This window comes from Indicator indicator, chromosome 27, assembly GCF_027791375.1.
Source record: "Indicator indicator isolate 239-I01 chromosome 27, UM_Iind_1.1, whole genome shotgun sequence".
Lineage (NCBI taxonomy): Eukaryota > Metazoa > Chordata > Aves > Piciformes > Indicatoridae > Indicator > Indicator indicator.
Window position 1 is genome coordinate 9,311,288 of NC_072036.1, and position 17,751 is coordinate 9,329,038.

The 17,751-nt window shown below is 40.2% G+C and overlaps 1 protein-coding gene across 1 annotated transcript in view; it reads left to right on the plus strand.

Annotated features, from left to right (window-relative positions):
- Positions 1-17,751, plus strand: part of LAMA4 (laminin subunit alpha 4) — a 93,115-nt gene that overhangs the window by 39,388 nt on the left and 35,976 nt on the right. The window contains exons 6-18 of the mRNA XM_054393196.1: positions 959-1,054; positions 2,320-2,471; positions 2,590-2,700; positions 3,849-3,960; positions 6,394-6,561; positions 7,361-7,554; positions 9,405-9,521; positions 10,561-10,709; positions 13,538-13,679; positions 14,762-14,858; positions 15,649-15,765; positions 15,845-15,847; positions 17,023-17,208. Coding sequence (XP_054249171.1) covers positions 959-1,054; positions 2,320-2,471; positions 2,590-2,700; positions 3,849-3,960; positions 6,394-6,561; positions 7,361-7,554; positions 9,405-9,521; positions 10,561-10,709; positions 13,538-13,679; positions 14,762-14,858; positions 15,649-15,765; positions 15,845-15,847; positions 17,023-17,208 — 1,644 coding nt within the window. The remainder of the gene's footprint in view (positions 1-958; positions 1,055-2,319; positions 2,472-2,589; positions 2,701-3,848; positions 3,961-6,393; positions 6,562-7,360; positions 7,555-9,404; positions 9,522-10,560; positions 10,710-13,537; positions 13,680-14,761; positions 14,859-15,648; positions 15,766-15,844; positions 15,848-17,022; positions 17,209-17,751) is intronic.

Sequence of the window (17,751 nt, forward strand, 5' to 3'; positions counted from 1 at the left end):
ATGGAATTGGAGTCCACTATCAACTCCTGACAGCTGGAAGGCTTATTTAGTGGCAGCCTGAGACAGCACTGATAAATTCCAGAGGGCTATGGAGAGATTCATAACTACTGATTAACTTCAGTTGCACTGCTTTTCTTAGCCCAGCTCCTCAACACCATCCTCTCCAGATGGTGACGGCCCAGAGTTGGAAGGGCCAGTTTAGGGCCTCCCTAGATGGGAAGTCAAGAGTTGCCCAGCTGATCCAACTCTAGTCTAGAGAGGGTGATGCTCAGGAGTGGGCCAGCTGGGCAGCTCTGGCCTCCCTGCCTCTCCTTGTGACCAGCTGGGGAGGTTTAACAAGTCAGTTTGGCAGAGGCTTTCAGGTTCTGTTTCTCACCTTATACTTTATCTGGTCCAACTTGACTGCAATGCAAAACCCAGCCTTTTTGACATATTGAAGGAAAAAAATCACTCCAAGAAGTCACAGTACCACAGTGTATCAGAGGTTGGAAGGGACCTCAAGAGATCATCAGGTCCAACCCCCCTACCAGAACAGCATCACTTAGGGTAATCCACACAGGAATGCATCCAGCTGGGTTTGGAAAGGCTCCAGAGCAGGAGACTCCACAACCCCCCTGGACAGCCTGTTCCAGGGCTCTGTCACCCTCACTGTAAAGAAGTTTCTCTTCATGTTGAGGTGAAATCTTCTATGTTTTAGTTTGAACCCATTGTTCCTTGTCTTATCACTGTGAACCACCCAAAAGAGCCTGGCCCCCTCCACTTGACCCCCACCCCTCAGATATTTATAGACATTGATCAGATCCCCTCTCAGTCTTCTCTTCTCAAGACTAAATAGCCCCAGGGATCTCAGTCTCTTGATTTTGGTTTGACTACCCATGCTCACTAGTCTTGGGAGGGGGAAAGTGAGTTGTACATTTTGAAGATTCTTCTTTCAAAAATGCTTTATTTTTTCCCCCAGAATGTAACTGTGGAGGCAGAATGTGTGACAGCCAGACTGGAGAGTGCCTTGGAGACAGTCCTGAAGCTTCTACTGGCACAGACTGCCCCACCATCAGTAAGAAGATTATCATGTGCATACCAGAAATTGATATCACTCTTGTATTTAGATGTATCTAAAGTTGAGGGCTCAATTTTCCAGTGGGCTGGGGGCTTTGACCTTGGTCCCACAGGGTGCTCAGACGTGATTATGCACAGTGCCCTGCTGGTTGAGTATATAAACGTGTTCTCCCTTGCCTGACTGAGTCTATCCCACTCTGTGATACAGACTGATACCTGTGACTGTTCAGGTACAAACCACACAGCAGCAGAGAAGTATCACCAAAGCCACTTTCACAGACTTCGAGGCACAGTGCTTAAAAAATAACATTCTGGCCCTAAACCTGCCACCAAACAATTGCCAGATTGCATATAATTTCCAGTTGTCTAGTTGTACACCTAATATAAATTGTTGCTGTTGATAATTTGAAATATATCCATCAGTCAGTTGCTTTTCCATCTCCCCTCTTCCAATGACAGGAAGCCTGAGGATTTTCCAGAAGTACTATCTTGTAACTACTGGTAACCACTGATACATTTTTTAATGTTAGAATAATTATGCCTCTGTAGCACACATGGGTTCCCAAACCAGCTTCCAAGAAGATGAGTCATGTGCCTGGAAGTGCAACCAGAAGGAAAACAGTTGGGAACTGCTGCCATCAAAAATACAGACCATGTAATACCAACCAGAAATTTTTGCAGGAATCTTTGTTTGATGTTCACCTAAGTCTCTGGCATTTAGTTGGTGACACCAGTGTTGTTTTAACAAGGTGGTATTGCAAGCATTCAGTAGGAACAAGGATATAGTTCTGCACAAGTGTATTCTAAACATGTTATAAATGTGTTTTTAGCAGCTACCTTCCTAATCAAACAGCCAAGAGCAGCCAAGAGCCCTTCTGTGGGACATCCTTACTTCTCATACCACTAAATTTTAAACACAGAGTTCTGGGTTCTGACAGAAGGAAGTTGTTTTCAGGCCACAAACATGCAGATCCTCTAGGGAATAGCCAGGAAACACCTCCTCTCTCCCTCTCTCCCTGTTTAGTACAGAGCTGCTGTGGCAGCCTCTTGGAGCAGTCCCATCTGGTGCTGTTCAGCTGGAAGCACCATGACTGTCCTGTGGAACCTTGGAATTGGGCAGATGAAAGTGAAAGAAAAACGGGACCCATTAGGATCCATCAATGACAAAGGGAAGGGAAGAGCACTCTGAAGTGCCTTGGAGATATTTGCAGTTAACTGCCAGAAACACTAAAGAAAAATGGCACTCTCTTGTTTTGTTCTCAGGCTGTGACAAATGCATCTGGGATTTGACAGATGACATCCGATTAGCAGCTCTGGCTATCGATGAGAGCAAATCCACTTTACTGAGCATCTCCACAGGCGTCGCAGCTCAAAAGCGCTTGAATGACCTGAACACCACCACCACTCATCTCCAGGTACAAACAGCCATGATTTTTTTTATTTTTAATGCAGTTTTGATCTATGAATTTTCAGCCCATAGATTCCAAGCCTTGCCCTCAGATGTATTGATTTTTTTTTTTCTCTCCTATACAGGCAGAAATGTCCCAAAAAAAGAGCGTTGCTGCGCTTCGGACCATCCCGGTTGATGATGCTGCAGATGAAATGAATAATCTCCTGAGAGAGGCAGCAACACTTGATGAACAGGTTTGTTTACAGCCCTCTGCCAGATCTTTGAGAGTTTGCTGTTCCATTTGGCAGGGACCTACAACTATCATCCAGTACAACAGCCTGACCACTTTAGGGCTGACCAAAATTAAAGCATATTATTAAGGACAATATTCAAACATTGACAGGTGTGGGGGCATCAACCATCTATGAAGCCTGTTTCAGTGTTTGACCACTCTATTGGTAAAGAAATGTTTCCTAACATTTAGTGTGAACTTCCAGTTTTACAAAACAAGAGTGGGAGTGCCCTGAAAGACAGTTGGGAGAATTTTCTGTTTCTATTTTTAATTTCTAAACTTTCCATGTTACTTTAGCTCTGAACTAAAAGCATAAAGAACCTAGCAAGTCTTCATCCCAGAAAAGGAGGGATGTAGGGTTAAAGACTGTTCAATGTGGTCAGAGATTTGTCACCAACCACAAAAAAACCTCCCCCTAGGATCTGAGTTCCCCTGTACCACCCTACACAACATTTAATCCAAGACAGACACTGCCTTTCTAGTTCATATTTTGATTTCTAATTAAGTGAAGTATCCAACATTAAACTAATTCAGATTGATTTCAGAAGTATTTGCACTATATCTGTTTCACCTGCATGCTCTCATAAAATTAAATTAGCCTTGATGAAACACTTCAAAACACAGAAATGTAAGAGAACACAATGCAGAGTGCAACCTTCAATGTAATGTAGTATAAGAGGCTGGCAATGCTCTTTGGAGTGTTTTGGATCCTTACGCAGATCTGGGGATCTCACTTGAGGGAGACACTGGTCTAAAAACCTTATTCTTCAGTCTTAGGAAACAGCATATCCAAAATCAGTCAGTCCTGCTGAATGCCTGTGAGACTCAGCAGATGGGAGTTTTACAACTGTGCATCATTTATGGCAGTGTGATTGCAGCAAATGATGGGTAAATATAGGACAGATTTTAATATCCCACTGTGCAACTCTGAAAATACTGACATGACAGCCCTTCACTAGAAATTCCTCTGTAAATACCACTTCATATGATAAATGGACTTTCACATGCTCATCAGGAGAAAGCAAAATGTGTGTTTACACTGCTCATCCTCACACATGCATATGGATCTGAAAAGAAATCTAATATCTATCTCCTCTGGTTTATTCATAGGGAAATGAAGCATCCAGCAAAGGCCTACTGGTACAGAAAGAAACCACGAAGACCAACAACCGTGCCACTCAGCTTGTGCAGCAGCTCAGTAATATGAAAGATAACATTCAAGGTAAACAGATTTCTTTCTGGTTTAGCTCAGTGTCAAGCAAGCATTAATGAAGCCTGCAGCAAAAAAATGTCACAGTATCTGGGCAGCCTCACAAAGCAACCCACACGTAAGGCTCTGGCAGCCTGCAATGCCACGATAAAAACTGCTCTTTTGAAAACTAACTGATACCTTGGGCTGGCTTGGTTTGACAACCAGAACAAAACCTTCCTTTTCTTTTTTTCTTGGTGAAACCAAGAGCTTTTTCATGATAAAATATTGGTAGAAACTGCCACATTTTGTCTCTGTCACGCTCATCTGTTCTTTTGATGTGAGGGGATGCAGATCTACAAAGGCCATCCTTGGGCAACATGCTAGAGGAATAAAAGAATCCCTAGAACCAGCGTAAAGTTCAAAACATAATTTCTCTTCTGACTGTGAATGTATATATTTTATACCTTCCTAGATGAAGCTTTTTTGATTTAGAGCCTATAAAACCTCTTGCACCCTCAAGAATTTTTACTATCCTATATATCAAAGGAAAAATGACTACAGTTAACAACTTCCCAAGCAAAACTGCACTTAAAATAGGTTTCATAGTCAGAGATGATCATCTTCATCTGGAATATCGATGACATATCATTATCATGCTGATACATAAAATTGAGGTTAAATTGATTGCAGTCTCCAGTACCTACAGAAAGCAATAAACCCCCAAGTGACTCTATTCAGAAGCATCCCTATGCCCTCCCAGTACATCTGCACCATGTAAGCTTCCATTCTGACACAAAGCACACTGATTTCCCTCAGCCTTTGGCAAGGTAGCAGTACACCAAAGCTGTGTATGGCACCAGAATAGAAAGGTTGAATAGCAGTGGAGGCTAACTAGCTCTTTTTTCAATAGAAATACCTTATTAATAGACATGAGTAGCTCTGTCTTGAGCGATGAGTGCAAGCTCTGCAGCAGCTTGTGCAGAGAAGTTACATATCAGCTGCTACCTTTGCTTGTCTTTACCTCCATAGGTGCTTCAACAATTATTTCAACAAACATAATTAAGTTAACATATCCCATCACACAAAAGAGACAGGCTGAGACCAGGCTGACAGGATGTTACATTTGTTTTACTTTTTTATGGCTGTAATGTGAAATCCCTTTTGTCTCTGTGGCCATCCATCACCTTTTATTTATACAATTACTGAGCAAAAGTACCAGCATGAGCCCCGTTATATGTCACTAACCATCACTGGCTGACCTTTGTGGATTGTCCTGTTGTATTATTAATTGGTTTGGGGTAGGACAGGGACCGTAGAAGGCAGATATGTGCCTAGTTTGGAACACAAATAGCACAGTCAGCTTGAGTTATCATAGAAGGTGCCACACTCGCAGCAGTTAATAAATGAGAGTGCTTGTTAACCCAGAAGCAGTTGGAGACATGTAGGTGAAAATTGTTTTCACCATGCTCAAAACTATTCTTTTACAGGGGCATCCCTCCTGAGGAAGACAAGTCACTCTTTACTGAAGGGAGTTTGCATGTGTTGACACATGCACATGCTTGTGCCACCATGAGAAGGAAAAAGACATCCACAGAGCTGTTTGTCATGATCTGTTACTGCTCACTGTGAGCCTTTAAATCACCAATAACACTCAGGAGCCAGCAAGAAACTGCATACAAAGACAGGCTGCCAGCGAATCAGTTGTGCTACAATTACTCATCTATTTTTAATAAAAGTCTTACAGATGCATAGTGCTGGCTTTGCCAGCTGTGGTTATCCACAAAAGCAACAATGAACACAAGCCAAAGCTACTCACATCATGGGCCATAAAAGAGATGGTGTTGGTATTCAAGACCAAATGGGTAAACTTCGTAATGCCTACACTGGGGAGGGGTAAATTCAATTTCAATTGCAGGGGTCCAACAGATTTTTTTGAACTGAGACCAAAACCTTGAAATAGTATCTACAAACCAGCTAGGCAGTATCAGGCCAGAAACCCTGTGTTACCTCTTTAGAGTGCCTCAAATTTCCTCATGTGGAAAAAAGAGGTTATTTCAGTCTCCTTGCCATTGTTGTTATTTAATAAACACATCCATTTTGGAGAACCACTTCAAAATCATGATCCTGGATGAAAGTCCCAGCCTGCTACATGCCACAAAACTCAAAATAAGATGATGACCCTGCTCTATAAGAAATGCCAACCCATATACTGCACATAACCCATGCCTGCTTAATCTCATCCTCTTCTGATGAACCCCCCACATATGCCATCAAGTGTCAGTTATTTACAGGTTCAATTTTAAGACTGGATTAAACTTAATAATTACCTATGATAGAGTTGGAAGATAATGAAAACTTTCTTTTGCCAACAGCATGATCTGGATTCACAAAAGGAAAAGGACTCCACAGCATTTACTTCTCTGTAGCCATGCCGGATTGACCATTTGTTCCTTTTTCCCACAGAAATCAGCAGCAAGATGAAATATTATGCAATTCAACAAGAACTGAGCCCTGAAGAAATTGCCCAGAAGCTGAGTGTGGCTGAGGAGATGCTGAAGGAGATCAAACGTCATAAGCCTTTCACTAACGAGAGGCAGCTTGCAGAGGAGGAGGGAAATGCAGCAGAGGAGTGTGAGTTTTGAGTCTCTTCCTTTCACCCACATGGTGATGTGCAGCTGGCATGGGCTGGGCAGCTCTGGATGTACTGCTGAGCAGCTCTAGATGTACTGCTGAGCAGCTCTGGATGTACTGCTGAGCTCCTGAGAAGGACCAGCAGGTACTTGGCAAGCACCAACTGGTGTGCTGAAGATGCTGCTGCTTCCAAATGCCTGCCCCAAGTCTCTGCTGGTGTCTGCTGCCCCCGTGGCAGAATGGACAGAGGAACATGAATGTGTGTCTGTGTGTGCCTGTGCACTGCAGCACCTCAGCAATAGCTGCTCAGGAAGGTTTGTGCCAGGGCTGAAACTGCCACTGTGAACATCTTCCTTACCCCCTGCCAGCTCTGCCATGGGGACAGCAAACTCCAGCAGAGAGAGAAAAACTGCTGCTATGGGAAAGAGTGGCAGCATAATTCTCACAGCTTGCTGAACATGAGTCAGAGCCCCAGGAGAGCAAGGAAGCTCTTCTCCTGGAATAGTCTGGTTAGCTGTGACAATGAAAAACAAATTAAGAGCAAGAAAAGCCAAACCTCATTTCATTTAGGAAAAGTTACTTGAAAAGGAGCATTAGTGGGATAAAAATGAGATACTAACAGGAGAGGCATATTTCCTTTTCAAAAGAGGAGGGATGTTAAAATCTAGGTGTGTGGAATCTCCCAAGTGAGCTTTTAACAAATGTGTTTTACTGTCCCCTGAGTAATGACAACAAAAATCATTGCAGTGTCAAAACTCCAAGCTTTGGATTAATTATTGCCCTCTGATTTTTCTCCCAGTGCTACAGCAAGTTGAAGAGTTTCATGAGAGGTACAATGACACCAGATCTCTAGTATCTGATGTGTTGGAGCAGCTCAGTGAACAGGATGTGAGGCTGTCAGACCTGGAGGAGGCATTAGACCAGGCACTTGACTACGTGAGACAAACAGAGGATACCAACAAGGAAAACACAGCCAGTCTGCAACGGCAGGAGGTACTGCACAACACATTTGTCATAACTGCTGCCTGTGAACACTCCATCCCTGCCAGGGCTTTCAATAGTAGAATGCAAGCAATTTAGGTTCAGGAATCACCACACCAAAAAAACAGAATTTCTAGGGCCATTATCTTGGATGAGTTTGACTCTCCAGATCTAAGAAACAAGTTGTTGAAGTGCAAAGTACTATTACTTATTCATGGAGTGAAAATAAATGACAATTTTGGAATGGCATGTCTCAGCAAGCCAAGGAAGAGATGGACACAAATGCCTGAACTAGGAAGATCCATTACAACAAAGCCCAAGAAGCTTAAAATTCCATGCAGCATGGCTGCTAAAAACATTGCAGTGGGATTGTTTCACCTATTATGTACTGATTTATAATGTGGAAGGACTCCATGATCACAAAAGTAATTAAATTCCATTAAAAGAGTTCTTTATAAAGACTCTGCACTGAGCTGAGTGTATTCACACCTTCTTGTCCAAACTTTCTCTCTTGTCTTATTAAACATCCCCATTTTTGCAGGAAGAGCAAATGATTGTCATTGCATCTTCAAGCACAAATCCATTCTCTAACTGCTGCACCTCAGATACCTTGACATTGGGTTTTCTGCCTACTGGGTGAACAGCCTAGCTGTAAGTCTATGGCAGTTTTCCCTCCTGTTCTGTTCAAATTAATAGTTTCAGTATTTGGAACAAAGTGATCACTCCAGAGGAGAGCTTGGAGGAGACTTGCTCAGAAGTGTTGGTATTAGGCTCTAACCCCATCTGGCTGGTGAGGAAATTGAATTTTCAGATCTCTTATCACAGAAAAGTACCCAAACCATCAGACATACAGAAAGGCTACTTTTCCTTCTCTCAGCAGCTTTGTGATTCTTTGTTTTCTTTGGTTTCCTTTAAGGGATGCAAAACCAGAATGTCTCACCCAAAACTTTTCTCTTTACTTTTTCTTCTGTAAGGAAGAAAATGACAGAAAACTTTGAGGTTTTTTGAAGCAGCCTTTTTTTTTTTTATTATTTCAATGGTTCAAATTGTTTGGATTCTGGAGAAGAGAGATTTAAGGAGCAGCTGTGTGATTTGAAGAATGATCTGGCAAATTCAGGCCAACCTCTTGGTCTCATAGCATCAGTGGCTGAGTTTTGAGACTCAGAAATTTGCAGCACATGAGAAGTTCATGATGATATGGAAGGTCTAATAATTCAGTAGAGAAACCAGGCATGCTGCTCTTGGGAATTTTCTACAAGCAGCTTGGCATCCTTATGTACAAAGCTTCTTCTATGGATTCATTGTTTCCTAATCTCAGTGCCAAGCTGTAGCCTGTCTCACATTTATGAAGCAAAGCCTGATGCATGTAGTTGCAGTTTTTCACTGTTTTTAGCCAGTTGGATCTTCATTACTCCTCACAACGAAAGCAGATGCTGTACAAAAGAGATTGTTCACATCACTTTTACTATAGATAATGAAAAGAGATCTCTCTCCTGTAGACTTAAAAATCACCCATAAGAAATCAGTCTGCAGACCACTACAAAAATTCCATGTTTAATTTGTTTTTCCTGGCAGTAGTCTGAATAACACTCCATTCCAATAACTGCTCATGCTGTAATATGAAATGAAATTACTCCATTTTATAAAACCCAACATTTCTTTCACAGAGACAAGAAAACACAGCAGTCACGTTACACTAAGCAGCTATTAAAGACGCCTAAGAAAAACTTCACATTTGTCTAAAATCTATTTAGTTCACCATTTTTTAATTAAATCTAATAAATTTAACAAAGCTGGTACGACTGGATTTCAGAAATGCGCAGACAGATTTGTGATTTTTATTTCATTTATTTTTGGTTTAGAAACAACACGAGAAAATAGCAGAGCAAATAGATGAAGTGAACAGCATTCTGCTAAGTGCCACAACTGTTTTGGCAGGACCACAAAAGGTCAACTCTGAGTTAAGTGAGATAATAAAGGTAAGTGCCTCAGTGACTTGTTTAAAAGATATGTCCTGAATTTCGAACTTTTAAGGCATGCGTTTAGACCATTAAATAAAAACCTCTCCTTTTTAAACCGTGGTAATGAAATACTGCTTAATATTCCCCCACTAGGTAGCAAATTAGACTAACCTAAGATGTCTTAACCCTAGTAAGATCTCTGTGCAAGGAGACAAGAGAGGGGCCAGGGCCCATTTTCTGTGATGTGGCAGAGCTCACGGATGTACAGCTAAACTCTTTGCTCCTCTTGAGCAATTACCAAATCATCCCTGGGGCAAAGGCAGTGCCTCAAGCTATTCCTCAAGGAGGCAGGTTTGGGAGAGTGGCAGCCACACCAGTGCCAAGATCTATGAAGTAAGGGGATGATGCATAAGTACACCACAGCACTCTTTAGTTTAGTTGCATAAAAATAATATAGAAGTAAAAAAAAAAAAAAATTCTGTCCTACAGACTTCACAGAGAAGGGGTAACAAAATAAGAAAAATAAATAAAAAAAAAACCAAACCAAAAAACCCAACCAACCAAAAAAAATCACCAGCCCAACCAGAAAAAAAAAAAAAAACAAAAAACACACACCAACAAATGGATTCCATCTTCCAATTTATGAAGGACCATAATGAGGGAATTTTTGCAAAGATCTGGTTTAATTATTTCACCTATTTACACTTCACTCTGCAAGATTTGTTATTGGCACCATTCTGGTTTAAACATGGAAGAGGATAAGACATTTCTCAACACTTCTTTTGCATTTTACACCTCTCTCAAGTACCTTTTCAAAGGATTCTTGGAATTTTGGTTATTTTTATCCTTCTGCACTTCTCTTACCATACTAATATTCATGGGATATTTTTTTAGAGCTTTCCTTTGTTTTCTGATGTTAAAAACGTAACATTAAAAAAAAACAATGGAAAAGAAACCAACAATATCATAGGAATACAAATGACAAAATAAAACCTAGCAATCAAAATGCAGGCATGATTATTTTACAGTTTTCCTCTTCTTTCCTTCCTTTGTTCAGAATGCATCAGGGTTCTACGCAGAAATAGATGGAGCAAAGAAGGAATTGCAAGAGAAACTAGCCAATCTCTCTCTCTTTGATGCTGACTTGGTAGAAGAGGCAATGCAGCATGCACACAACCTAAGAAGGCTTGCTGATGAGCTGGACCGGTAAAATTTAACCTCAGCAGATTCTGTTCATACAAATGCTACTGACTGAGCAGCTGAATGAACTAAATGATGAGCAGAAACAGAGGGTCTGGAGCATAAGCCCTATGGGGAGCAGCTGAGGGAGCTGGGGTGGTTTAGCCTGGAGAAGAGGAAGCTCAGGGGAGACCTTATTGCTGTCTGCAACTACCTGAAAGGAGGTTGTAGCCAGGTGGGGGTTGGTCTCTTCTCCCAGGCAGCCAGTGACAGAACGAGAGGACACAGTCTCAAACTGCACCAGGATTTTAGGGCTGGGTTTTAGGAAAAAATTCTTCACAGAAAGAGAGATTGGCCATTGGAATGGGCTGCTCAGGGAAGTGGTAGAGTCACCATCCCTGGAAGTGTTTACAGTAAGACTGAATGTGCCATGGTTTAGTTGATTAGATGGTGTTGGGTGATAGGTTGGACTTGATGGTCTCAAAGGTCTTTTCCAACCTGGTTAATTCTTTGATTAAATATGCTGCCTGTAAATAGGCACTGACCAAAGCACTGTTAAGTCATGTATGGAAGGACTTGTCATGGTCCAGAGGGAACAGCTGAAACTGAGCTATTATTTTTTCCCAGGAATAAACATCTATCTTGCATGACATTCTCCCTTTTCTGGTTTGCCATGTTCCTCTCTTCCCAAAGCAGGAGAATAAGAAAGGTAAATTACTGAAAAGTCCAATAATACAGGCAGATTAAATGAGGTTTGCAGAAACAGCTCATGTCAGTAAGTTCATCCACATTAAAAAATATTTAGCATTATGGGCCACAAAATAGGCTTTGGGATAACTTTTGTTCAAGAACTGGTTGACAAATGGAATCGTTCTGATAGGCTGTGCCCCAGTGAAACTGGCCCACTTGTAACACCAGTAAGTCTTACTGTTTTGCTGGAAGATACTAAATGCATCCATTTTTTCCCAATTTACTAAAAAGTTACTTCTAGACAGATCCGAAATAGGACTTTATTAGCAATTAGGACTACCCAGAGAAAAAAAAATCACTGCTTCAAATGAATTCTTAAATAGAATTTATCACCAAATTCTACCTTAAGTGACATCATAGACATATGTTTTTGGAAGATGAAACTATTTATCAAGTATATTATCTAAATACCAGCCATTTCTTAATATTAATATGCCCTAGACAGGAGATTAAAATAAGGGGGGAAAAAATAACAGATGGTTTTCTTTTATACAATTGTACAAAGCTGACATCTGAAACCCTGTTCTATAATGCCATACAAACTACAGACAGCCTGAAAAACAAACAGCATGTTCAATCTGAGATCAGCTAACTGTGGGCAGCAGAAAGAAAATATCCCCACATATGGTTAGCCTTCATCCCTTACCAAAATAATTAAAAAATTACTACCAAGTCCAACACATTAAGGATTTAACAAAAAGCAAACAGAACTAATCACAAAATATCCAGATGGAAATGTGCTGACTCTTTTATTTATTGAAAAGATTGTCCTGCAGTGAAACTTTAATCCTTGAAAACATTAAGCCTGTCTTCAAATCATTTTGGTTTTATGGGTTTGCTTTTATAAGCCTGTTAGAACTTTTACTTGGTAGAGTTTCTTCTTCTGTCTTAAGGGAATATAGCAGGAAATTCCTGCAGCAAAACTGAATCTGGAAATTTAATAATCCCTCAGTGTGCAAACACTTTGAAAGGAATACAAGCCTCTTTATACATACATACATATGTATACATACATATATATATATATGTTTAGAGTGTATTGCTAACAAATGCTCTGAAGTCTTTTTATGACAAAAAATATTAAAAACCACTATTTATTCAAAGTACCTAACAGCTGAAAGTTGAGCCCTGAACCAAATGCTGTTTGTAATCTCCCCTGAATACTGGTTATTGCCTAACATGCAAATCAAGCCAGGAGGGAAACTATTTTGTGGGGGTTTTAATCTAACTTTTTGCCAAGTTTTATGACCATGGGAAGTTTTTCATCTGATCTTCCCCTTTTTCCCACCTACTTTTGGGATAACTGTCCTGATCAAGGATGGTAAAAGTGGAGCTGCCCCTTTTGGCTGCAGCCTCTGCCTGGGCTGGATGGAGTAGAAGATGAAATCACATCCTGAGTTTAGGTTTTTCTCTGAATCACCTCTCTAAGACCTTCTCCTTCTCTGTTTATAAAAGAGAACCTTGGAAAATCAGATTTAGGAGGCTAAAGTCAGCATCACTGAATATCTTCCCCTCTTTGTGTGGACACAGCACTTTGGGACATGACTGAATGGCCATGGTAGTCTTAGGCTGATAGTTGGACTTGATGAGGTCTTTTCCAACCAAAACAATTCTATGATTCTGTGATTCTATGATTCTGTCACTGGCACATACACAGATCTTTCTATTCATAGTCAGGAGTTAGCCCTAATGAAGGACACCTGACAGCTGTGTTATTCTGTTAATTTACCTAGAATAGAATAAAATAATAAAATAAAATAAAATAAAATAAAATAAAATAAAATAAAATAAAATAAAATAAAATAAAATAAAATAAAATAAAATAAAATAAAATAAAATAAAATAATAAAATAAAAGCTCACTAGTTACTTGTTGCTACTTGCTCACAAATATGTTAAGGGCAAATTCACCTTCTATCTACATAGCTTTCATCAGCCTCAGACTGACATAATGGCCATACACAACAAAGAGAATACTACCCTAGGCCAAGTATATTTATGTGTGTGATTATGTAGTCCTACTCACAGCATGTTAAGAAAATTAATCAATTTGAAAATACTTCGATTCAGTTTGAGGTTTTTCCTCCTTTGGCTCTCTTTTTACAGGAATTTGTATGGTGTTGATACGAATGGTTTGGTACAAAGGGCAATAAATGCTTCCAATGCATATGACAACATTGCTGGCTACATTGCAGAGGCTAACAAAGCTGCACTGGTGGCACTGAACACCACAAACCGTGTCAATGATGTGAGTAATTTTCATAATATCAGCTCTTTGCCACACTTCAGGGACTTCAGACACCTAACTACAAAAATAAAACAAGATTTAGCTTAAAAGTCAGCTTAACTGTCAGCACTGAACTTCTCACTGCTTATTTTGCCTCATCTACTATTTCCTGTATTAAATACTAGGTGGTTAATTATTCTGCCAGCCTGAAGTCCCCTGGTATTCAAACAGCTGCAACAGGTTCTTCTGTCTCTAAGTTTAGAGTGATGGTGCTCTGCACTGCCACTCAAACTGAGGCATTTCTGTGCAAGTTCAGACACCTCCCTGGACTTGTAGGAAGCTGAGCTGGTATTTAGTGCTTGAGTCCTCCTGTTCCACACAAGTACTATGTGGAAGAAAAGGTGGTCAAGGCATCTAACTGTTGGTGGTCAAGGCATCCTGTTTCTCTTAGAAAGTCAAGTTAAACTGGGGCAAACAGCCACTCACAGGTTAGTGCAGGGATGAGGATGCTAGTTTTGTCTCTCACCTTGCTGTTCTAAAGTATTTGATACACATTTTTTTGTATGTGTATGTTTTCAACCTACATAGATGCTACTTAACAGAAATTTTGTTAGTAGCATAGCAGGAGGATTTGTTTAGACTACAGAGGCTTAAGCTGCAGGGAACTCTGAGATTTCAAATCCAGCCATTTTCTTCCAGCCTGCTACCGGGGACTACAATGCAGCTCCCCAAGCAGTGCAAGTGTTCATCATCCATCTGACAGTAGAAATGAACAGCAACAGCATACAACTAACCTGAATCATGCTGACCATGTTGGAGTTAATAAATTAAGAGAACTTCTGTGCTTTCTGCATCTTTGATATCCAGTGCTGTTGTCTGGGAAAGCATATTTTTCTCTAAACCGTGACTGCAATCTACAGAAGATTTTGCTTTTAACATTTTTTTCCCAGTCCAACTGCCAGTCTTAAATGTCAGCAAGCAAAACTGCAGTGACTCTGCAGCTGCATTTTTATGAAGTAATATGTTGCCTAGAATTAAACACAATTAAGAGGAACATTTGTTAAGCATTATTCTGACTTTCTCTTTTTGGCACACACTTGTAGGCTGCAGTTGGAATTGATACTCAGATCACTTACCATAAAGGTAAAAGTGAAGAACTTCTTCACCAAGCCATGGGGCTACAACGGACAGCAGCTGACAGTAAATATACATCCTTTCTATTTTCCCAGTCAGTTTATAAGAATGAATGTTAAAACAAATTTCAAAAGGCATGACTAAGGCAGAACAAGACACCCTCTTGTTGCCATAACAAAAGAGAGTGTTGATAGAAGTTACCACAAAAAGTACTTGAAAGAGTCACAGGCACGGTTTGAGTAATTCATGTCTTGTCATCCTGCCAGATGCTGAAAGTTTATTTCATTCCCAAAAGGATCATTTTAGGTACAACCACTGTTTAAATATGTGATCCTGCAGAACAGATATACTCAATCAGGTAGTTCATCTAAAAGCAATTCACAACAGGTTAGGAGTGCAGAAAGCTGGATTTCAGCAGTGAAGGATAATAAAAAAATGCTAAAGGATTTTGGCTTTATTTTTACTGAAAATGAAAGAAAGCTCTAAAATTGCAGAAATAACTTCTTCAATTTTTTCAGGACCCTTTGAGTTCTTCAAAACTTTTCCTGTGTACTCATTGCAACGATTCTCCACACCTCTGGTAAAGCAAAGGGAGATAGAACTGCCTGAGATACAGGTCTCCAGAGCTTTCTAAGACACCCTGTGGCAAGCAAATAATGTCTGGGAGCTGCAAAGTTCCTCTTTCATTTGAATTATGTGAAGTCAGGAATGCTAGCATGTCCTGTACTGAAATAGGACACAGTATACTGCCTATGGTGTATTGAATGCTTAATAACATACTTCCACAGGATAAAACATACCTTTTTAAATGCCACTTTCATGCCACTCAACTATACCACCTGTTTTCTCCCCACAGGTACTGATTTAACCGTGGCAGACACCAGCTGGCGTGTTAATGGCACTCTGGCTAGAATGAACGCTCTGCGAACCCAGCTGATGAAAGCCATCACAAAAATGCAATCAGCAGAGCCAGGTTGGAAAGGGAACTTCATCCTTATGATGTTTTATCTTCATATATTTCAGAGCATGTTTTATATTTGCATATGGTCTAGGAAGTTGCTATTTCAGTGTGAGGGAGGAACTGGGTCTCTTTAAGGTCCCTTCCAACCCAAACCATTCTGTGAATCTATGAATCTGTGAATCTATGAATCTACGAATTTGACTGAAACTACAATTTCCAGATAGCAAACCACCAGCTTTAACACATCCATAATGAAATTATACCTGAAATTATTAAGATTTTTCTTGCTCCTCCTTATTACAATGTTACTCTTCATCTTTTCAGGGCTTGGGAAATCTAAAAGTTTGTGGATTTATTGTATTGATAACCAAAATTTAGTTCACATGCACATCACACCTGGCAAGTAGAGTATTTGGCAGGTAATTCCTAGCAGTCTTGACTGACACAACCTCCCCTTAGTTTTTCAGAGCACAAACATCATACAGCACCCAGCAAGTGTATCTGAAGTTGGTCCAAGTTGACATGGTCAAAACTTCTTCATTAACCTCAACTGAAAATGGCTGGGTTTTACTACCAAGACACTATTGTATGTAAAATGCCATGGGTTTTATAAATACAGTACCTGGAAAGTAAAAAATAAATAAACCCCCTGAAATGACAGATATGATTGAAAAACCCAACACTTCAGTGTCTTGGATTTCTCTCCTTCAAAAATAACCTTCATGAAAAAATATTCAGCAAATATTCAACATTTTCTTTTAAAAAATTCATGAAAAACAATGCATTTTGCCATCTCTGTTCCAACTTCCTTATGCTATATAACACCGACCAAGATCCAAGAATATGACAATTTCTATCTAGAACGGAAGTGAGAATTTGTTACATTTAAAGAATTAATATAACTGTAGACCAACCACAGGAAGTTTTGAATATTCCCTGTGGAAATAAAGAAAAAACCAGCCAAGCAGAAGACAAAATCCTCCCATTCTGCAGAAGGTAAAATCCCCTCAGCCTCATTTTTTCTAAGTATACTCACTTTTTTTTTTTCTAGTACTCACTTTTTCTAAGGTGGTGGAAGCCTCATCCCTGGAGGTCTTTAAGGCCAGGCTGGATGTGGCTCTGTGCAACCTGAGTAGTGTGAGGTGTCCCTGCACATGGCAGGGAGGTTGGAACTGGATGATCTTTGAGGTCCCTTCCAACCCTGACAATTACAGCTGGCTTGAATCTTTGAAAGAGTTCATCTCTTCTCATCCCCTATCTATTTTGTAGTGGAGGCCAGAGAGCGTTTGGAGCAAGCTAAACTGAAGACTGCAGAGGCTGCAAGTGCTACCATGACAGTGACACAGGCTACAACCCCCATGGATGAGAACGTGAGGTTGTGGTCTCAAAACCTGCAAGACTTCCAGCATGATTCAGCAGCATACGACAGTGCTGTGCACTCAGCTGGGGATGCAGGTATGGTGACCCAAATTTTGCCACTCCTTAGCATTAAAAGGTCAGGAAATCATCACAACATCATGTTCTATGAACTGCTTACATTGCATATTCATTGCATGGAAACATTTCAAAAATTAACACTTGTCCAGGGACTCGATTGTATTTTCAAACTTTTTGGATACTTGTGCATTTCCAAAAATCCTTAAACACCTTAGGGCTGAAGTCCTATTGGCCTCTAAGTTGTTTTCATTAGGGCACCAAGGTCACACTGAATGGCAGACAGCTTATTTAAATACTTCTTGATATTATTATTATTGGTGGTTTAATTATTTTTTTAACATTGAGAGGCATTTGAAAACAGGGTCCTTTTGTCCTCAATATTACAAATATGGAGGAGAAATGATCCCTGACTTGATGAGTTTGCAGTCTAAACAAAGAGGACAAAGAGGATTAGGGAAGAAATACAATAGTTAAGCAGGGTGATTGCTGAAAGAGCTTGTAAACATCACATTAAGTCTACTTATTATTAAGGGGAGGAGGAAGAGTAAAGTAAAAATTGTA